The sequence below is a fragment of the Kryptolebias marmoratus genome, linkage group LG1 (genome assembly GCF_001649575.2).
Source record: "Kryptolebias marmoratus isolate JLee-2015 linkage group LG1, ASM164957v2, whole genome shotgun sequence".
NCBI classification, from domain to species: Eukaryota; Metazoa; Chordata; class Actinopteri; order Cyprinodontiformes; family Rivulidae; genus Kryptolebias; species Kryptolebias marmoratus.
In genome coordinates, this window is record NC_051430.1 from 9,863,751 (window position 1) to 9,887,292 (window position 23,542).

General features: G+C 41.7%; 1 protein-coding gene across 9 annotated transcripts in view; it reads right to left on the minus strand.

The window, feature by feature from the left end:
- The window catches only part of fbrsl1 (fibrosin-like 1), a 279,706-nt gene that overhangs the window by 29,744 nt on the left and 226,420 nt on the right, over positions 1 to 23,542 (minus strand). For all 9 annotated transcript variants that reach the window (XM_037980515.1, XM_025005586.2, XM_017414623.3 and 6 more), the window contains one exon: positions 6,323 to 6,371. In XM_037980515.1, the coding sequence (XP_037836443.1) occupies positions 6,323 to 6,371 (49 nt within the window). The remainder of the gene's footprint in view (positions 1 to 6,322; positions 6,372 to 23,542) is intronic.

The following is a 23,542-nucleotide window of genomic DNA, read 5'->3' on the forward strand; positions in this document are numbered from 1 at the left end:
GTCACAGGCACGTGAGAGTTTGTGTGCGCGGGAGCATTTTGTCTCCCTTTGCTTCTCTTCCGTGGCGTATGTTGAACGATGGGCAGCAGCACTAAAGGTTGGGAATTCTGTAATTGCTTTTTCTGTCCCTGAGGCAGGTCTTCCTGCTTTAAATCAAAAAAGGCAATCTTTGTCAGTAATGGCTCAATTAATAATTAAACACGTGTCTTATCTCTGCTGAGCTCCCCCTATTTATTTTCATCATTCCGACAAGGATGGCTGCACAAACAGCATTAGCACTATCAATAAAGGCAGCTTAATATCAGCCCCTTTTTCAAAAACAAATCACTCAGCTTATAAGCAGTCTTATGGCTGTAAACAGTAATAACCTTAAGATTAATAAAGAAACAAGGAATGTTTTAGTTTTCCTTCTTAAATATTTAGTTAACTAGCCTGTCTGCCATCTGGTATCTGCAAGAAGTTTGTATCCTCTAAATATTTAAAACAAATAATGAGAAACACGAGCTGCTGTTTAAGCACATTAAAGTGTGATGAGTTAGGCTTGAGGAGGAGGGTTTCTTTTAGAACATCAAACTCCCAAACTGGGGCGCCTCTGTGCAAACATGGTCGTCACAAACAAATGGTCAAGACTGAAAACACCTGATCTTGAGCAAAGTGCTGTGACAATACAGTAATGTTGATCTTTTTGATTATTAAGGATGTGGTTTCTGACATTTGCAAAGCAAAATAGTGCAGGAAGAAAAAGCAGAGTTTCACCAGGCTTAGGCCCAGTTTACGCAACAGTGTTTTTAAATGAAATTGAGACAACTCTGTTGCGTTTTGGTGTTTGTCTACACAACAAGAGCAACATTGGATTCTCTGACACAAAACGTTTTAAATCTAGGTCTCAGAGCGGAAGTTTTTCGAAATGCCTGGCATTGTTTCACAGGAAAACGCAAGTTACCTGAAAGCTGAAGTGTTCATTACGATTGCAGTCAGTCAATGGTCACCATTTTTCTGGTTCTTTTTAGATTTATAATTTAAAGTAATGTGTAACAGCAACCAAACCTTACTGTCAGTCCAAACGAACGTTCAAATGTGTAACATCAACATAGGAAAATCCCTGTTTTTATAAGACTCTTCACATCTAAACTAAGCCTTAAATTTTACACCGGTGATGGCTACTTTCAAGTCCATGAAGTGCTTATTGGTCTCCATGAAGCCTATGTATTCCTTTATATTCTCCCAGTGTTGTGTCTATGCTCCAGATACAAAGTCTACCTAAAAGTCAGTCAGACACATTCTCGAGCTACCTACACTCTATCCTGATTTAATGGAGGCACAAAGCTTGGTTAGAGGGTCAACCTACATTCATTATTTAATGGGCAAGAGGCTGCAAACAGTCAGCCTGGCCACCAAGGTTAGTGATACATTACGCTGACTGGGCCAGAGGAGAGCTGCTCGGCCGAATACAAACATGCTCTCTCATCTGCTTCACTATGTTTGAGCTGCCCTCAATCCCTCTGCCCCTGACCTAGTGCTCCCTCACCAATCACCATCCTTCCTCACTTCGCTGGCATTCAAAATCAAGCAGGTGAGACTGGGATTTAATGTTAGCTTCCACGGCTGGAGCAGCCCTGTCACTTCGACCAGCCCATGCAATGTAAGAGAAGGAGACCATGTTCATTTTATTGACATGCAGCAAACACCAGCAGTGGAACAAAGGCCACTCAGCACCTATTGAGAGAAAAGGCCCGCAGACAGGGTAGTTGATTAGCGATTCGAAACAGAGACCCTGAACTGTGTAGCACATAATGAGAGCTTAGGGAGCATGCCATGAGCTGATAGGGGCTGGAAGTACAGTGGTGGTGGGCTGAGGACAGAAAAGGGGAAAGGTTTTACCATGACAAACTGATTTCCCACACACACAAAATAATGTAAATATGAGTAAAAAGGCCTTAAGAAAAAGAAAATAAGCAAGTGCATGGGCAAATACTAAATCCTTAAGCTACAGCGCTGGTAATGTGTTTATATATAAACAACAGTTAGTGGGATAAGCCCTAAATCCACTGCCAAGCTAAATGGTTTATGCATTTTTGTTTGTTTACTTCAATGTCAATTAGGCAAATTTGTCTGTCATGTCCAACGATGAAGCGATCCGGAGCAAGGGAATTACAAATTCATGTCCAAAAACTTCAATCTCCTTTAAGACCACAGTAACCTCATCTTCACCTTTTATTTGGCCTCTGAGAAACATTAACTGTGTCAGATGTGCACGATGGCAGATGTGTGTGCTTTCTTTCCTCCTCTCCTTCTGCACGCTCTCCTCTTCCTTTGTTCCACTGGTCTAATCCAGTATGTGTGGGCCGGTAAGTTTAATGGAAACAATTTATTAAGTCCGGCTTAAAATGCCATCTGCAGCTAAGCCTCCCAAAGCCGCTAAGCTCCTAGTTTCGCCCCGGAGCTTGCTGTGTTCACGCTTACTGTAATGCTCTGTTTAAAATGAGCACAACGGGTCAAAATTAATCAGGATTACAAGGGCACAAATCCACTTCAGAAATAGGTTTTCTACCAATCTTTCCCTTGCCATCCCAAGATGCCTCAGGTTTTGTTTTTTGTTTTTTTGGGTAGGAAGGCACACTACCAAGGTTTACCATCACACTGGGGTAGGTTGTACCTCACTAAAACAACAGGGCCTCAGAGCGTACACCAGGAGAAATAAAAGACTGTGCCAGGATTATATGAAATGCTCTAAAACCCAAAGATGCAACATTCAACATAGTCCATGCAGATTCCTAAGTGTTCTTCTCAGATATTTCTAGCTGCTGACAGCTAGGTGATAACTCCACACTGCTTCCATAGGCCTAGCATTGTGAAATGTCATAAGAGTAAAGTGTTTATCTGTGCTCTGTGGATGTGCCCTGTTCATGCTCAGCAGCTACATTTAGCTTTATATTTGCCTTCAAGCAAGTGACAACAGCAAACTCTAACCTTCAGTTCAATAATGGTAGCCCTGAGGGGAGCACAAGTCTGCAGCATTTTTACTTAAACATGCCATCCTCCAGGAAATCAATAATTTGCAGGAGGTTTAAAACAGGAAATAAACAAAAACCAATAACTGTTAGATAATGCGTGCCCTCTGCTGTACCTTCCTACATCATAACCACCAACACAAACAGACTTGTATGAGCTGTTGGGTAAAAACACCCAGAGAGAATTACACACTGTGTACAGTGCTATTGCAGACACCATTACCTTGTGCTATTATCAGTAGCAGCTTGAATGAATAACAGGTTGTCTACAAACCAGCAATGTAGAGATGATGAAAACTAAATATGAGAGAAAAAAGGCAATGGTCTCTGGGTTTTGCCCAAAACCCTGTTCTGTGTGCATAATTACAGTGCTCTGCCATCACTGATTACAATGTTGGTCTTTCCTCTTCTCCATGAACCCTGAACCGTTTCATTACTATGACAGCTTGTGGGCCTGTGTACAATTTGGATGTAACCTCAACTGTTTGTACCCGTAACTGCTTGCCAAAATAAAGTTGAAAAAGAAGCAAATGCTTAAAAGAAAGAAAAAAAAACAGAGGTGAGTAAAATAAACACTTGTTCTCTAGTAAATTATATAGATACACTGTATTCTATATTCATGTAAACCATAATGGTTGTCTGTGTATTTTTTTGCATCTGTTTAGAAGTCAACCAGCTAACAGCTCAACAGACCTGGTGATCAGAAAAATTGAAGGCTATTCATCAGTCCCTCAGGACCATGAGTGAGCCTGGTAATGGGACCCATACGCTATGTTGCTGCATACCAAATCAGATGAAAACAGCCTGTGGGCTTCTCTGTATTACACACACATTATCCACACGCAGAAAACTCAGTCTAGGCCAAAAACAAACACTGTCCTAGCACCCATTATTGCTCCAAACAACAACATTGGAATGCAAAATGATAGCTTGCCGGTAGACTGCAATTTTATTGCAAAAACTTTTTTTTCCCTTATCACTACCAAATGACCTCATCACACTGCAAATTTCTTTGCTGCCTTACCCTTTCTAACCCCTAATTCCTATCTGGTGCCCTTTGTCTAGATCGCCTAAACAGGATCTGGTTGATTTGTGTGATAATCAGGAGAGACCTTGATTGGATTGTCTGGTTGTAATTCCAAGGACTTAATCCTCTGCCCTGAGCATTAGCACGATCTGCACACGCATTCCTTCACCTGCTACAATAAAAGGGGATTGGGAATGTGTGTGCGGAATTGAGTGTGTGTTTGCACTGTGATGTTTCCACAGTGTTTGTGTCTGCTTATATGGATACATAATTTTAACAAGCATGTGGGAAAAATGAGTGAACACCCTAAAAGCTGATAACAGAAGTAGTTCAGCAGCTCTGGCGGAGAACATATGGTGTCAGATGAGATCCAGCTGTTTGTTTCATCATAAAAGTCTGGAAGCCATTGTAATTGCGAATGCTGGTTTCACAAGGCTAATGGTGGTCACAGGTCATCTAAATCTCACAGCCAGCATGCTTGGTCTGTCTTCCATGTCAGCTAAGCTTTTGCACTCAACAGTCAAAGCTACTGTACAAAACCAAGATACTAACTTTAACAATGTTAAAGATGTTAAACATGTGGAGGAGTATATGAGACAGAAAATCAAAACCTCAAGTTTGTTATTATTAGAGTTATGATAAAAGCCTGTACCTAAGGAAAAAACTATACAAACTGCTAAATTTATATATATATATATATATATATATATATATATATTTTAATCAAAACAAAACAAAACTAACAATAAAAAACAGTAAATAAACCAAACTGCTGACTTTCATTTCAGAGTTTTAAACTAAGTAAATTATATTATGCACAATCTCATGCAATATCGAGAAATCTTGCAAGACACATTGGCACTCTAGGAGTCTCTGTTCTTAATCACTCTTAGCTACTACCCACATCCAACTTAAGCACAATATCTGTAAATGTGACTAAGTTACAGCCATTTTCGTGTTGGCTAAGGTTGATAAGCTGAGGCGGCCATTTTGACCTAGGTTGACTCCACATGTTAAAGAGTTGTAGATGTGTATCCAATGACTACCTTTTAAGAATTTCATTAAAACCCATTCAGTGGGTCATGAGATATTTTGTTAAATGATGAACAGAGTTGACTCCAACAATTAATGGCAAGGTTTTAAGCAAAGATGTCGTACAATGTAGAGCACCTGGAGTATGTACTGGGAAAGACTCAGCTGCGATCACACTCAGTTTTATGGCAATTTTTGTGTTTGTTAAAGTCACTTAGCTGTGGTGACCACAAACACATGTACAGACATCGACACAGGCAAAAACATTGTTACCCTTTGTCCTTCAGTGGTGGGTGAAACAACAACAACAGAACAGGTAAGCTGAACAACAAATGTTTATGAAACATCCCAGAATAGACAAACACAATGGCACCAAGTTGAGGCAGGCTGATCTGGTTGTTAAGACTGCAGACATGCCTCCTCCCATTGGTCTCCCGAACCCTCCTCATTTGGCTGTAGTTTACAGTGAGCAGATCCACCATCTTTTCCCTCAGCTTGCCTTAATGGGCCTCCTTCCTGGTTCCTGCCCAGAGGGGACGTGGTCTGCATGCTGCTATCTGTCAAGAGCAGGCTGATTGTGCCTCTTCCCTTCTTCCCTGCATCCACAGTTTGACACTTTTACCCCTGCTCTGACCTGCCAAGCATCATTGCATGTAGTAAATATTCAGATGCAGCAAGCAGTGTGTGTCTGCATGGTGCCAGTGACATGCCAAACAATATCCACTGCATGGACACAAAAGTACAAAAACATTGTAGAAGCCTTCATAGTCATATCAAACAAAAGGAAAGGAAAACCTTAAAATCTATAAATGTGCATATCTGAATGCACATAGATCTGAATGCACACAGTTTATGTTGTCTGGAGGCTGACAAAGCTCTTTTTCTGTCTTTCCTTTGGCATCCATTATGATCCAGGCCTGCTGTCAGAGAGCTTGTAATGCCTGAGGGGAAGTTCCCATTTGTGGGAGCATGTGGCAGGGAGGCTTTAAATCCCCTCTAATGAACCAATATGTAGGAGGACTAAGCCTTTGGCGAGGTCGTCCAAGACACGCCACTATGCACCCAGGCAAAAATGCATGCATATGTAGTCACCAGAACTTGTTTATGTCTGGAGACATTTAAATCTGAATGGGAGCTGCAGGATTAGAGTGGGACAGAATTGGACTCATTTGCAAAACCCAGTTGTTGTTATGTTTATGAATAAAGCGGAAGAGAAAAGACTGAAGCTGAAAGAGAAAAACTGATTTCTTACCTTTGGGTGTGGTAGGGGAAAAGAGCTTCTCTGATCCTACATCAGACACCTAGAAAGACAAAAAACAGACTTTATGTTGATTTGCCTGCTGACGAACCACTGAGCTACAAATCAATTCTGTCCAAAATCTATAGAATTTACAAATGAATCAAGCACAAGTAAACATTCGTCTAACCAGCAAAACACTTATTCAGCCACAGATGTGGTTACAAGTGCTAAGAGGTGAAGTTCTGCTCACACACACACACACACATTATACAATCAACAGTCTCCAATCAGCCAGGAAAAGGAGCTCCTTCTGTACAGTCGTCTGTTTTTTCCTGATGAGGTAACATTAGATGGCACTGTTGGGCCACCTGAAAACCCTCAGAAGAAACGCTGTCAAGAAGATAAAAAACCAGTGAGTTGTCTATGCAACACAAGAGCACAAAGGGTTTTGAAAACATGTTGCTGCTAAGAAATCACACTATACACTGCTATGTAATATTTAAAAAAGAAATAGCATTTCTCATTTCCAGGACACGGTTCAGTTCTATTCTTATTTTGTCAAATGAAGAGAAATCTGCACAAATCTTACATCAACTGATGATACGTCACTAATGGAGCCAATGTTACATTGAGAAGTGTATATGTGGTGGACAAAAACAAAATGGTTGTTGAGTCTTTATATATGAATGTATCTGACTATGAAGTGATAAAGGAAATGTCTAGACTAAATACTGCTAAGTATTTTCCGTTATGTCCAAAAAAGTTCAAAAACAAAAACGGATGGCTGAGAATCTACACCAGCATATTTTCCGCTATGCTTTAGAAGAACTTGTATGTGCTGGCAAGCACTCCCCAAATTACAACATATACTTTTACAAAAATGCCTTGCTGACCAGGCAGAAAACTTTATGACCATGACTAAAGATCAGTAAATCCAGACAAACCCTAGCACTGAACGGATTTACTGGTGTGCTTGGAAGATATTAACAATGAAAATCTTTCTCGGTCTGTTTTATGAGCCAATATAGGGGGCTGGTTTTGAAGCCACAATTTCCCTTTGCTTTAGCTCCTCTCATCTGAGATCTGCAGACTTGTAAAAATCTGCAGGAGTTGAACATATGTTCCACTCAAAGGTCCCGAGTGTCCTTAACTGCCACGCTTGTATTTCGTGTTGCACAAAGGGAGCATATGTAAAGAATGAACAGTGAATCTGAGCGAGTACAAGAGAGACAGAAAGAGAAAGCAAATGATTTTGTAAACACAGATGGCTGTCCTTGGCATCCTTGTTAGTTCTTCACAAGTGTTTTGAGGACGTCCTCTTCTTTCCAAGACCTCCCGATTTCTACTTGACTACCGCTGTGTTACTTTTCTGTACAATATTTTTGTGTCTGAGCTTGATGTCTCGTCTCAGCGATAACCACAACAGAGCTCAAGTAAAGCATAAATTCTCACACTAATTTGCTTTACTAATACACAGGCTTTAAAAAAATACAAACATGAAACCTCGAGGGAAAACCCATAGTGGAGGTAAACATTTGAATCTACAGAAAACAGTAAAATAAATTATCTCTTGATATTTACAGAGAAATATTGATTTCTGTCATCATATACTCTACAATAAGACATAATGAGTCAGTTGCTCTAATCTCCTCGTAATATGCCAACAATAGCAGACTAGGCTTTTAGGTCTGAATCTCAGATGCATTATGCATAATACAAAACTATACAGATGAGTATTTTTTTAATATCAGTTAAAGTGAGCTATTGCTAGGGTGGCTGTAATCATATCAGTAATGAGATTAATAGGCAGCAGTATATACTGAAAAACCTCCCACCCAATGTGTTTATGGTAGTAAAATAATTTATTGCAAATGATGTACATTAAGGAGAGATTATTAACACCTCTTTGATCGCTAAGTAGAACATTCAAAGAAAACCAAACACTCAGCTGAACAAAAACATTTCATGTTTCCTCTTACAGTAGACAAAGTGAGAGACTGCAGGGGAAAGACAGAGTGTTGTGCATTGCCCTTTTTCAATCTCCCAGAACCAGGGCGCCAGACTACAACACAGGCTCTTTGTTGGCTTTGGATGACATTAAACGCTCCAGTACCAAGCCTCAGCACTGCAGCAGCACAACCTCAGCCTTGAATCACGGCCCGGCAGGCCCGGGAAGAAAAATATGGGCTCAGAATGAAATGAAGCTTGTCAAATGGACACGGGAGTTGGCTCAGGGTCTTGCTTAGAGTGGCACGGGGTCACGATACCAGAAAAAAAAACAGGGTAGGTAATGCTATAACTCAGTGTAGTAGTTAAAATAGTTGTTATGACCAGAGTGGTTATCCAGAGAGCATGACAGACACAACATGTTCGTGAGAACAGAAAACCTGTGTTTGTTATTTGCCAAAATGACCTAGGTCTTTCTATTCTTATTCTGACCATTTTTAGAGTCAAAGCAAGCTCTTTTATATTTCCACTGTATTCCTAGGAACATCAACAACTGATATTTAGGGTTCAATGCTGTGTTTTGCACCTGCTAAGTCTATATGATTCAGTCAGTCCTATAATCCACAATTACAAGGCCAGCTTGCAAAAGCCCTTCTTAAAAAGGCATGTCAAAGCAGAGCTCTGATTTGGCTAGCTGTTGTTTTTGTAGAACTTTCTGGGCTTCGTTGGTCAAGTTGACATTTTTTTACTGGGCTGTGCTGCTGGCAGTCTGAGCTGCTTGTGGTTGTGGTGTGCAGAGGTCATGTATAACAAATTCTTCACACTCTCTTTGTTGAGGCAACCCTGGCTGCCATTAAAAACAGACAGAGAAAGATGAGACAGAGGGGAAACACTTATATAGAGAAACAGAAAGACAATGAAAATAAGGAGCAAAGGCCAAGTTTTCCAAAGGAAACAGAGAAATTTAACCATTTAAAAAAACTATGAGGGAAATTTAAGCTGCATTGCCTAGGACCCAAAAGCCCTTGGAGTGAGCCGCAGGAAGCCTGACCTTTGTGAGGGCCGTCTGCTATTTGAGCCTGGGGCTTCAGGGGCCTGGTCTCCTCTCTTGAGGGCCGTCAGCGGGCCTCAGCTTTCCTTCCCTATTCTATTCATTAGCCATGCTTTATGATTCAGCTTCCTCTGAGCCACACAAGAGCTCCCTGAGGAAAGAGACTGCTGGATAGAGGGAGAAAAAAGGGAGTGAGACTGAGGGAGGGGGGAAAATAAAGAAGAAAGAAGGAGGTCACAGGGCCCAGCCGGAGCTCAGATCTCAGCAGCTGTGAAATCCTCCTGTTTCCTCGGCAGACGTAAAAAGAATGGGGGGGGGAGAAAGAAAAGGAACCCAGGGAGGGAGCTTGGCCAGCAAGCCCACCATTACAGCGCTGACTCTCTAAAGCACCACATGCTGAATGATAATTCCCAGATTTAGGGAATGCCAAATTACAAATTACACTGCTGTTTGTTTTAAAAAGTCCACGACTTCCCTGTACACCAATGACTTATTTGGCCCATAAATCTCCACGTGATAGCAGGGCCACAGAGGGAAAGTGGAGAGGCAGAAAACCTAACAAGCAGTAAGTGAGGCATTCACTGTGGCAAAATGAGTTTGCTTTAACAGCAAAGAAGCAAGCGGAAAACTCTTTGACATTTCTCCATGTGCACATTGCTTTTGCTTAACAACTTAGCAAGCTAATTAATTTTGCAAATCTGAGATGCGCTTAATTGCATTCTTTTAGTGTTCAAATGCCTCCACGCTTCATTTTTACACAATGGGCCACCAGAGCAAAGCGATGTAGCAAGTGAGGGAGGGCAGTATAATCAACTGAGTGACCTTGAGGCATAAATTTATGAAAAGCATTGATCAGTTAAAGCTGTGATTTCACTGAAACAGGAAGGTCAGCAATTACCCAGATTCAATTAACCTCATTTAGTAAAGACTGCTGAGAGACCAGTTTCTCCCCCAACAACCCACCACACAGCAGCCCAGCTCCGCTTTATATCAAATGATCCCCAGGCTTTCAATCTACCTTTGATCTGAGAGCTCTATTTCATGTCCTGCATTCCATGTAGCCAAGCAAATTATCTCCAAGCAGAAAGAAACCTTGCAGTCAGAGGTTGGAGAAAAGTAGACTAAATACAATCAAATTTCTTAAACAGTCTCCTCCCACCCCTGTATAAAGAGGTATACCACCTCTCTTCCCTGGTATAATTTTTAAACAATCTGGCAGTGCTATCACAGCAGCTGTGGTGTGAAAACAAAGAAACCAGTTAGTAGGCTTTGTTGTGGGCTCATTTCTGTAATGACTATAATTACAATTTACTTCTGAGTCATTTAGCACATGCTATGTATTAAACAGACAATTGTTGGACAAGTGGTAAGGTGGTGAGTCTTAACATGAGCATACCACAAACAAGATGTGGGCCAACAAGTTTTCAAAATGACATTTTCTCAACTCGAAAAGGCAACTCTTGAAAAAGGATTGACAGATTTTAATGGTCAGAACACAAAAATGATTACTTCTTCAAAACGCGACAGACAAGCAAAACACACACACAAAAAAGCACAGCACACTTGTACTTCACGCTTCCCCGCACAGCTGCTGTAGATGAGACAGTCGAAAGTCTTGATGGAAGCAAAGATGGTTGATGCACCAGTGTACACAGCTATTTTTATATTTGTACTGATGCGACATGACATGGGACAAAATGATTCAATAGAAAGTGTGACAAAAGAAGAAGAAGGTGAAAGGGGGAAAAAAGGAAGTGGGCCAGAGGACACATATCCTACATGGACAATCAGGCACTCAATTACCCAGACTGAACCTGTCTGTCCATGCCCCTACCTAATAAAACACACACACACAAATGCGCCTGAACGCACACACGCACACATACAACCCCCCTTCCCCAACCCACCCCCCCAACCACTACCACTACACACACACACAAACCAACACTGTTAATTTGCTTTCCTGCTTGGTGTTTCATCACTGTCAACTTCCACCTTCACTGCCCTCTTTTCCAATTTTCCATTTACTGTCACCTGAATTCCTGTATCCCTCCCTCTTTTCAGAGTGGTACTAAGGTGCAGTTGTAAACTGGAGGTGACACAGCATTTGTCGTCAAGAGCCCTGATGTGATGGAAGGAGCTGCTTGAAAAAAAACAGGTCAGTAGAGTAAGTGGCTTTTTTAAAATCTTTTTGTAAAACAACTGGAAAAACGTTCTTGAATTAACTTCATATGATTGACCTGTTTTCCATTTAGAAATGTCCTTAACAATTTTGATACAGAAATCATTTTTTTATGCTTCCTATCTTATGCTTTCAAAGGCAACATGAGTATGGTTCATCATTAAAGGCTAAAATCAGTGTCCCTCAATGGCCTACAGTACTGTCACCTTTTCTCCTCAGACGTCTGTGAATACTACTTTTGCAATAAATGTTGCCATTAGACATGCACAGTGGGCCTACAGCTCCCAGGCTGCAACAGGAGACACCAAATTAATTATCTTCCCAGCATTTGTCCTCGCACCGTTCCAGAAACTTAATGACCTCCAGCGTGGTCGTTTATAATAAGCTGAAGCAGTGTAATGTATTTCACTGGAACAGATACAACCTATCTTTACTATCAACTCCCATCCTCCAGTCTCTCCACATCAGGCACTGCTCGCTTGTCATAACAGGTGTGGGCCAGTAAGACTGCAAAACTCCAGCAAACATCATGAGATATATATGGAGAAGGAAAGAAGCATCCCACGCATGTGTCAACCAGCAGATACTGGCCTCAACTGGAGCATCATTAAGATGATAATGAATTCCATGGTGACCAAGTAGAATAGAGTGGTCTCCCCTTGCATGCTTGCAAAGTACACACAAACCACTTTGGACTTAGCCCAAAGTGCCATTTTCATAGGCACATATAAACGCTTGTGTGTCTGTGTCGGAGAACAGAGGCTGGAAACTCCTGTTTCCTCTCCCCCTAGCAACAGACTCAAGGAAATTAATACCGATGGAGGAGCACGGGGGCTTGAGCTTTGTGTAAAATATTACCCTCCGTCTCGCTTACTGCGCCCCACACTATCACTCCTCCCTTCCCTCCCTCCCAGGCTGAGCAGCAGTTGCTAGCCCTTATCATTGCTGCCTGTCAGTTTAGTATACAAATTAGCAGTCTATCAGGGGAATGCAGGGGCCTGTTTCATCTGTAGGGAGAAGGGCAGAAGCACACATTGCATTAAAGCCTCTCACTGCTGCAGACAGAGAGGGTCACAAATCAACGCCACAGCAGGCCCACAGCCAGAACTAACCAGATAAGGAGAAATGAAGGAAAAAGGACGAGCCATATTTCACTAGAGAGGATCCAGATCTGCTCAAACTCCCTGCAAGGGCCTAGAGTGAAGTATGGATGTGAGGTATAGGGACTGATGAGGCCACAAATCATAATATCAACCTGATAGGCTGACAAAAACTACAGGAATAAAATGTACAGAATTTTAATTGATTAGAAAACTATAAACTGGGGAAAATTAGCACTTGCACATAAGTGAATGTGTGGATGTTAATACTAGCAGAGACAAAACATCTGGTGAGGGCTCTCATTAAGTGGCATAATGCAATGAGGCACAGTTTAAATTGCAGCAATAAAAGCCGACAGACAAATCATCTCGACCATTGCAATCCATTTAACTCAATTAATGAAACACTACATCTATGCTCAGTGGTTTTAAAGCATCTGTGGCTCTCCTTGTTGGCTAGTAGGGGGGCGCATTAAGTCCTGCATAAAACCATGGACGCAGAAGGGCAATGAAAGGTGGAAAAACAAAAGCAGGAATTGCATTTGTTCTCTTCAGTGAAGCACAGTCGAGTGTGAAAAGGGCTTGGCCTTCTTTTCTTTTAATGTCAAAATGTACGCCAGCAGCGATAAGAACCTTGGATAATCTCTCCGTGGAATCAGGGGGTTGTTCGTCATTACTCCATAGCCCTGATATAGATCTGAGCACCGAATGCCTCCCTCGCCTCTCCAGGCTTCACGCCAGCAGAGATGGCTGATAGCCCTTTAAGACATGGCTCACTGCTTCCTGATTGGTTGGTCAAAAGCCACAACCAAATTGTTCCCTCTGGGTGGGTGTGAGAAGGTATGATAGGGAGGTATGATTAGGAGTGGGCACAAAAATTCACTCTCCCCACATCCACCCCATCCTTGTTGTAAAGCCTTTACACCATTGTCAGTGTGGGTGGTGGGAAGTAAAAAGCCTTTCTCGGTGTTATTGTCTGAGAGGCATGATAACAGACAGGCGGATTATTTCAAAAACAGCTTCCTCCAGAGCCCTCACAATGTGCCACCGTTGTTGCTGTGGAGAGGATCCTGGAGGAGATAATAATAATATTCCTAGTCAGAGCCCTTGCTGCATCCGAGCTGCCTTCGAACAGAGAGATACACATCACTCTGACTGGCCCGCTGTGACATAATCACCCTGCAGAGAGCTGCAGGCAAGCTTGGTAGGCAAACCACCTCTCACTGCAGCTTGTTAAGAGAAAGGTGGTTTTAAGCACTGCTCAATAAAAGCTACCATTGAACTTTTTTTAGTCCATCTGAACAATGTCTCGGTGACTCATAGCCCACCTCAGGCTACACAAGTTAGATTCCTTCTTTCTTCTTCTCTCTTAAGACTGTACTGTGCTTTTGACTTGGATGAATTTGCTATGAGGGAAAAAACAAACTCGGTAGGATTTAAATAATGCAGCGATAGAAAAAAAAGAAAAAAAGAGACAACTGTGACCCTTTCCTTTGCCTCAACCCACACACAGTGAGTTTCTTCTGCATTGAAAGACAGCAGACAAAGAGAAGAAAAGGCAGAGCTGGCACTAAATGAAAATATGTGGTAGGCATTGGCTTGTTCCTCTGGGTGCGGACACCTTTAATGAGAGGAAAAAATGTGCAGCAAGAAGCAGATCTCACCTGTACTATGCCAGTGATTTTGAGAAAAAATGAATCACCTCCCCTCTAACCTAAATAAATATTGTTCTAATACCAGTGAGAGTTTGAAGCTGACTCTTGGTTTAAAAAAAAAACAAAAACAAAAAAAAACAATGAGGGATTCCAAGCTTGAATCACCTTTCTTCATATTCTACAGTCTTCATTTTACATCCACCAAATCCACACCACACACTTCCCAGATATCCACAACCCTTAAACTTTCATCCTGCCTAATCGTGGAGTTCATAAATGATCAGTGCAATGGACCGGGGTGGAAAGTCATTCAGTATGTCTCTCCTACGTTTAGGTGGTCACATTGATAACCTACTCATATCAGTCACACCTGTGAAAAGCAGCAAGGCTCTCAGGATCAACACAACACTCGTTCCGCTGAGGAATGAAGAAGGAGTTAGGGGTGAGAACTGGTTGGCAAGTGCTGAAATGGAAAACTGGAAATGGGGTAGGAGACACTGGCACCCGTTGCCAAACATCCTATTGCCCTCACACCTCCATCTGAAGCAAATGTGGCATGCACTATATAAAGAAGTTTGCGGCTCCTAAAGCCCCCAGGCCTTGGTTAAAAAGGATGTGGCATGTAAAGTGGAATTTACTTTTGATGCAGACATCAGGCCTCAGGTTTCTGACAGCTGTAATCCAAGCTTTTCCCTAGGGCCTCACTGCAGGGTTATCCAGGACACCAAATACCCACGCAGTCACCTTTATAGATGCCTTCACTGCTCAGCTGCCATTATAAAAGGAGAGGAGTGACTGAGATAATTGGTTGGGGTTGTTGAGGGACATGCATTCCAGACAGAGATTAAAATTTATCACCAAAACACAAAGTTGTTAATGAACTTTATGTCTAATAATAAGTATTCGCCACTCGGATGGATTATTCATGCACTTCATGTTTTCATTTTTAGTTGCAGGAGCAACAGATGAAACATGAAACTTAAAAGCTAGCAGTATATCTGCTGCTCGGTCAAAGTTACGCATTCTTTTGACTTTGATAATGTATTTTCTACTAGTTAAGAATTTCTTATGAATATGAATTCTGAAGTCAGACGTGCTATCAATGTTTTCTTTGAGAAAGTGTGGTCACGAAATGAGCCAGGAACACTCTGCTCCCCTTACATTCATTTCATGATATGGCAGAGCTCTTCAGTCAACAATAGCCCAGATGTGTACTTTGCTGTAGGGTGGGTGGAACTGTATTAATAACTATGATGACACTATCAGTAGGACATGTCAGGGGATTTGCTTCACAGGGGAGGAGATGATGGAGATGGGGTGTGGGTAACTGTGGTACATTTGTGAAGCTACTGCAAGCCATCATGACAACTGCAGAGATCTTGTGCCTTTAGACTTGACACTTACAGTGTAACATCATTCTAGCACAGCACACTATGACCTGACCTTGACAATGGCCATGGGTGTAGTGGTTTTAAATTCCAGGGATTACTACCTACTGCAACAGCTAAAAACTGACAAGACCTATGATATCAGTAACTCATAGTGACACCTAAAAAGTAATGACAGTCATACCATACTAGATTGGAATTAACTGATCAATTGTTATAATTATCCCCAATACATAAAAAAACTACATAACTGTAACTGTAACTGTACAATAAGAAAATACTGAAAAGTAGAAACTGTTTTTCAGTACTTTGAACTCTATGAAACATGCTGGATATTATCTCTGATAATAACAGCACCTGTGGAAGAATTTTATCCATTTGAACACAAAGGCCTGGGCAGAAGATACGGGCAGCCCGGGGAGGAAACATTTATTGTGCTTGGATTATGTTACAGATTTATGAGCAATCACTGCAGAGATGTCTATTAAACAACGCTAACAATGCCAAGTATATGCAGAGGTTCATTTGCTCTAAATCAAAAATTAATGAAACAAGTCAATGAAACTTTGTCATACATAAAAATGCCTAAATTATTGAAGTATAAAGGAAAACAATAACAAGCATCAAAAGGTGCTCCCTGGAGCACCAGTACTCCTTTTTTGGGCTTGTTCATGATGACAATAATGAATATCTTAGTCCTTGTTAAAAGCTTTGTTTTTCCTTGAGTCTTTTTGTATAAGCAGAATAAATTAATAAAATAAATGCAGAGTCACATGCAGAAGGCAGAGATTTTCATTTCAACTAATGTTAACAACAGTGATGTTATTGGAGTGTATACATATTGAGCTGGATAGATTTTCTTTTTCTTTTTTTTAAAAATTTTTGCAGTGTACTGGAAAAGACAAGGTTTACCGGCTCATTACCAGTGTGTACAATTGCCTTAACAAACAAGTTTACTGTCAATAAAGCAAACCTGACAATGATGTCTGCAAACTACCTCAAGTGCTGAGCTGTCTGTGCTACAAACTGTCTAAGGTATATTAACAACTGGTTTATTTAGCTGTGCAATTTATAAACGTGTGCTTATATTTTCCTGAAGTAATTCTAAGGCGAAGTCTATTTTTTAAAAAGTCATTTCATTACTCATTCATCCGGATCCACCCGGCCTGACCCAGATGGCTCCAGCCAGTATTTGAATAAGAGATATGCAAACAGATGGAGTCAAGGCAGCAGCTTGTGTGCTCAGGCAGCCTTTTCTAACAACTGACAGAATCTTTGGATTAGTTGGTCCAGGCTCAAGGGTCTTTTTACTGCATTCATTCAGTAGAGAAGCAAAATATGTGTTTGCATTTCATGTCTGTCAGTAGTATAAATGCATACGATTAAACTAAGGAAGCCAAAGTAAACAGAGTCACAACTGAAACAGGTACACAGAAAGTCTGCAAATTCCAGATGAATCAGAAAGAGAGATCAACAGCAAAAAAGCCTTTTCATTTACACTTTCTCTGTCAGTACAATTAAGGATGTGGTTGTGAAAAGATGGTTTTAATAAATGTTAAAAGTTGGATACCACAGGATGTGTGGAGTGTGGGGTGTTATCTCAAATCATGCTCTATTCATGCTGTTCTTTTTTATTCCTCAACACATTTGTAGGTGTACAGCCAGTAAAAACAGCCATGCGCTCTGCAAACATGAGCTGAAAAGACTAGTACCTTCTTTTCAGCACATTTACAGTTTCTGCAAGATGTTTTGTTGTTGTTGTTGTTTTGTTTTTTTTATATGCTCAGGTGAGGCTTCCAGCTGGCCTTGTGAACCAGCACGGCATCCCACCCCATGCAGCCGATCAACAAATAACAGGAGAGCCCTGTAAGGACACAAAAGACTGAGGTGTTTCCCCTGGAGGGACACACACATCCAAGGTTGACGGGACCCTGGTGGAACACGAGTGTAGGGAAGATAATTCTTTTGTGCACTGCTCCTTCACCCACTATAATCAATAGCTCCATACACAGAGGAGCTGAAACAGATGAGTTCATAAAACTCAGTGCACTCGCTATGCTATCAGCCATCGAATGCTTCCAAAAACAAAAGAAAAAAACCAACAAACAAGGAAACTTCCACTTCTTCTATTGACTTTCTAGACAAATTCTACTTTAAATAGTTTGTGTTACCATAGCAATGCTTCTAGATTAATGAGTAGGAGAATATGTGGGAGTTTGCGTGGGCCTACCATGTGTGATGATTGATGGATTGCTGGAAACTATTGAAACTGCTGGGGCAGACTTTAACTGCTTCTCTAACAGTTACACTTGTTCTTTGAGCCCAGGCCTCACCCTGTCACTAACAGGTGGCATGTCCCTCACAGCAATGTCATTTGCCTTGCACAGCAGTAACTATGGATAGTCCTCTCCAAGCTGCATTCAGAGTTCCAGTGTTACAGCTTCACAGCTCAGGCCAAAGTGATGCAGTGGCAGAATGTAGAAGGAGCTGGAGGGAGGGAGGGAAGGAAGGGTGAAGAAACCCTCCTCCAATCAAATAAATGCCACTGTAAGCACAAGTGACAAGTCTTGTTTGGGGCCGTTCCTGCTTGGGGCCTGAAAGGCCAGCACTGTCTCATCTCCTCAGCTATGTCTGCAAGCAAGGTGGGTGGGTGAGATGGGGAGGGAGAAATGCCTGATTGGTGCCACATCCAAGGGTGAAAGCAGGCCAATTATATTTCCTATTCCTCAAGAACAAGCCGAGCCCTTCTGGTAGAGTGAAGCCTCTGCCATCTCTCTTCTCCTCACCTCTCAAGACACTTCACATAGATAAATAAATGACAGCTCCACTGGGGCTTGGTCCAGCCTCCCAGAACACACAGCAGAAGCTGGCTGCCTGCCTGTCCGTTTTCCTTCACCTGGCATTACTGCAGATAGACATTTTTCACATTATTATCGTTGCATTGTCTCTGTTGCCCCTGTTCACTCGGTGAGCTGATGATGTTGGCAGAGGACCTAAGGAGATTGGGAGGAAATGTCTCTTGTCAAAGTCAGCATGGCCTAGCTTTGCAGAAATTTAACAAGTTCCCTGGGCTCTCTCCATTCAGTGTCTGACGGAGCACGGTGCCACGACATGGTCTCCTGACAGCCCAGGGCATGTCACTGTCACCGACACATGATGGACAGGAGAAAAAAGGCATAAGGAGAAGCAAGAGGGCTCAACCCTGAAAGACTCACAATTACTAAACAACTTTACATTTCAGCTTTGCTTTAAACATTCAAAACCCTGGACACATAATACAACATTTTCATAGTATCATAAAAAAAAAAAAAAAAAAAAAATTCCCTTCTCACCCTCCGCGGGTGGTCTTTGTTTCATCCTCTGAGCTCGGGTCCTCTACCAGAGGCCTGGGAGCTTGAGGGTTCTGCGCAGATATATATATATATATATATATATATATATATATACATTGATTGGTTTTAGTATCTTGGAAATGACTGACTATCTTTGTCAGAAAGCCAAACATCTCAGTATGTTTGTGTATTTTTTTTCCCAGTAATAATCAGGTAGAAGCCAACAGACACGCTCTCAGGCTTAAACTGACTGCATATGAGCACACACACACTCTCACCACTCCCTGATGGTTAAACCAAAAAACAGATGTTGCGGATCAGCAGAGATAAAATATAAGGCAAATAAAAGTAGAGGATGGAATGGTATGCATTAACTATAATCAAAAAGGAACAAAACAGAGACCAGGATGCTTTAATTACTTCTCACATATAATTTGGTTTTGTGGGGGCAAGAAAGTCTTGACCAAAAAAGGAAAGATGAAAAAGAACTCAAATTACATGGAAAGAAAGTGCACAGGCTTTGTACACACACTCCATCTATTCTCCACAGCTGTAGACAAGGTTGAAGACTTGCCTCTAAATCTCACTGTCAATTGCCCATGGGTAATGATTGTAACCATGCTGGATTTAAATTGTTCAACATGACTGTGACTAAAAGAAAGGTGCTGAAAAACACTGACTGCAGGCTGACAAAAACTTCTCATTGCCTTCTGTGGAACACAGAGTAAAAATACAAACTACAGCAATAGTTTCTTACAAGTGTTCATCATCTAGAATTTCCAAAGACAATCTGATTTGAATAATCTGTCATGCCATCCTGCCAAATAACTGAAGAAAAGCGTTATGTTTGGCCACTGGAGAGATTGGATGAGGCCTGAGTGAGGTGCTCTATGAATCTACTTCATTGCTGTCTTCTGTTTGCAGAGTCTCTCTTGACTCGCTGGTGTTTCCACAGTGCTAAATTGCACAGCTGTTCCACAATCTGTGGCAGTGTTAATTACCCAAATGTGAGCGGCAGCTCGTCAGTTCCTCACTAACGAAGAGGCCTGCTTTTCAGCGAGGGTGCCGTATGTTTGGTATGTAGGCCCATTTCCACCCGGCGCTCCCCAGGCTGTGCTTGGACCACCCGACACATCCGCATCCTGAAGAAGATGCATCTAATTAAAGCTCCCGACTCAAATCTGCTTACTAAGGGGGAAAAACACGCGGCTTGGATTAAAAGACAGGGAGAGCAGTGAAGTGGAATGGGGGGCTTTAATACACTGCAAGTGAAAGGGCTTAGGAGGAAATATGAGAACTCTCAATGGTAAGATCCCAGGCAAAGCTGGAAGGAAATGCTGTGTGAACGTGAGCCGATCAGTCAGCGTTTGCCAGTCTGATCCCTTAGCAATTCCAAAGCCCTGAGGCAAAGACAGACAAGAAGGTTGTTTTCTAGAAAAGTGTCTGCTTAAAACTCTCGGTTGCCTCTTCTTGCACTTGTACATCCATTCTTGACTAACACTACATAGACTGAGAAAACTCCAACCAAAAATGAATAAAAATAATTATGTACAACTTTGAACAAGATGTTTTTTCACATATACATACATAAACAGGATGTCTATCCTTGATGTCACCCATAATTTCAGTACATAACTACAGCATCCTCTCAGCACACACTTTAAAGTGTTAATGCACTATATTACACAGTACATTACTCAATTTCTTATTTGGAATGTTCAAAACAAAGGTGTTAAGCACTCCCCTTATGAATCATACTTGCTGGCTAAAAGCCTAGCTGAAGTGTACCACCCACCTCCAGGTACACTTGAACACCACAGCCTGAAGTAGCTCTGGGAGACGACATAATGAATGCATGAAGCTTCGTGTCACAGGGGCTTGTACGGTGCACAAAACGATGGGGCAATTAGGCCCACACGACACCTCGGGATGGCGTGATGAAGGACTCCTGGGCTTGTCTCCTCCGCCTCTGTTCTTCTATCATTAAGGATTGAGCAGCCACATCTGGCTAATGGCACGCCTGGGGTTCCTGCTCAAACACTGTGCCACGCCGTGCACATTTAATTACGTCTCATAAAGGTAACAAAAGACACAGGCTGCTCTCTGAGAAATGCTGTTTGGAAATTGGAATGGGAGATGGAAAGAGATGGAGAAACCGGCCAGCTGCCAGAATTACAGGTTGACCCAGGTCGGCAGCTTCAAAAGAGGGGAATTCACTCAAGTGTCTCCACCTCTCCTTGAGATGGGCTGCAATGAGCAGACTGAGAGCAGGAAATGCTCAGAATCAAAGGACCTCTAGTTTGTCTCCTCTTCCTCTGTAAATCATGACCTGCAGTGGGCACTACTATCAATGGCTAATTGCAGTAGGCCCATGGGATTAAAGCGAGAGCTCTTTTGAAATATGTATGGGATTTAGTGGTTGTTTGAAGAAAAATAGGTTTTTCTTTGTCAGGTTAATAGAGAAGACAAGAGCAACATCACAGGAAAATACATATAACTTTGCTGTGGCTTGCTGCTCCATTTCCATCTTGCCTCTAAGGCACTGTATTGCCCATCGGCCCATGCAAAGGCACGGAACATTCAGCCTACAGCATAAAACACACATTACCCATTGAATGAGTGTCTGGCTGAGTGACCTATGCCTTCAGTTGTACTTGAAGGTATACAAAAGACATTGAATGACTGCTTTGTGCCACACACAGATGACATTTTGAGAGGAGAGAGAGAGAAAAAAAATAAAACAAACAAACAAACAAAAAAATAAAAAATAAAACAGTAAAAAAATAAAACAAAAGCGGTGGTAGCCCCAGATCCCTTGGTGAGCAGATGCCCACGTTTAGGAAACAGCATCAGAGAGGAAGAGATGAGGACAAAGCTGCGGCTCATTGTTGAAGCAGTCAATTGTGTGGCAGTCTGAGAGCTGGCTAACGCCACAGGAAAGGTCACTGGTCACTTCCATTTGGACCTGCACATAAATCCCCTGCTGTCCCAGGGAAGTTAGACCGCTAGCTTTGAAAAACGAAAAAACCTGCAAGCCAATAAAGATGCGAGAAAAAAGAAAGAAAAAAAACAGCTGATTTTGTTCTGCCAACACCTTTGTCCTTTTACAGCCACGGGATTTATGTAGCACAAAGAGGTTATTTTTATATATAATTTGAATGTTAAAAACAGAAGCACCTCTGCATTTTGCATTAACAAACAAGCCGGCCAATCGCCTCCATCTGCACAAGCATCATCTCCCGTAAAATCTCCCTCTGCTTTTGGTGCAGAGAGAGTGTTTTATGGCAAGTCCCTCGGCAGGATAAAGACGTAGATCTAAGTGCCACAGGGACGAGCATAAATTCTCCATCTCCCGCCATATAACCACAAGTGCTGGAGCTCAGGGAGTGCCCTTGAAGTACAAATAACGTCACATGCTGTGCATCGCCTGTTATAAAAGAATGACATGTCCTCAGAACAATTAACATTTCTTCAAGTACACAAGTCTGTAAATGAGAGAACTACTTACTTTTTTTTATCAATGAGTGTTTGAGGAATTGTGTACGTTACACACTTTGACAAACACTATCATATTAATGCGTTGTAATATTTGTGATATAAGCACTCCATTTGTGTCATTTAATTAGAGCTCGATGTAACGTGTGAAATTAAGTCAGTGGATTTACAGACTCCACATTCAGCATTGGGGAACCAGACCTCAGCTGTAATGGAGTGATGTGGCTAAGGTAAAGAACTGAGGATGAACTTGTTTTCTGTCCAAGAAATTATACAAAAAAAGAGCAGAAAGATTTAAAAAAATAAAATAAAATACTCTTTATGTACACGTCTGGTTTTGCAGGGTGAGCGGAACATTTTTTTGTGCAAATCTGCAGCACAAGCAGATTGTATATTTCTCAGAGTTTGTCACAGCTCCAGTCAGAATATAAGCCAATTCGATTAAGCTCCACATTTTAGACAGGTTCCTGTGGGGATTTACAATATTTTTAGAGCACGCCCCACCCTAAGCACAGCTTTAACCCTAAATGCATCAACAACATACCTAACTGACATATCTTTTCTCAGTTTTCAGTCGTGTTTGTTTATTTAGACACACAGCAGCCTGAAGTCATACTATTTAATACTGACTGATGGCATTCTGAGTTTTAAGGCACTGCTGTCATGTGATGTTGCATCCAAATGTTTATACTATTCTTTTGAACTTCTCTTTCGCTCATTTTTCACCTCGGAGTTCATGCACACATCCAGAATAAATCTCCATTTCTTCTTCTATCTCCTATCCAGGCTTCAGGGGGCACACGGCATTAGTCTCATGATGCTGGGTTTGTCATGTCTTCCCCAGCTGTGATCTGCCTGAACTCTTACATTACAAATAGCTGGAGGATTTTTCACCCTCTTATCACATTTGCCAAGCAGGCCTGTCTCTTATCAGCTTTCCGCTAGAGATAAATGGGGTTTTGAAGATAGGAATAAGAGAGGTTTTCGCAAGCTAATTCCAGAAACCCATCTGTGGTAGATTGCAGATAGGTGCCAGGGAGCAGAAAATAGATTCATATTTTTATATGAAGGTGGTAGACATA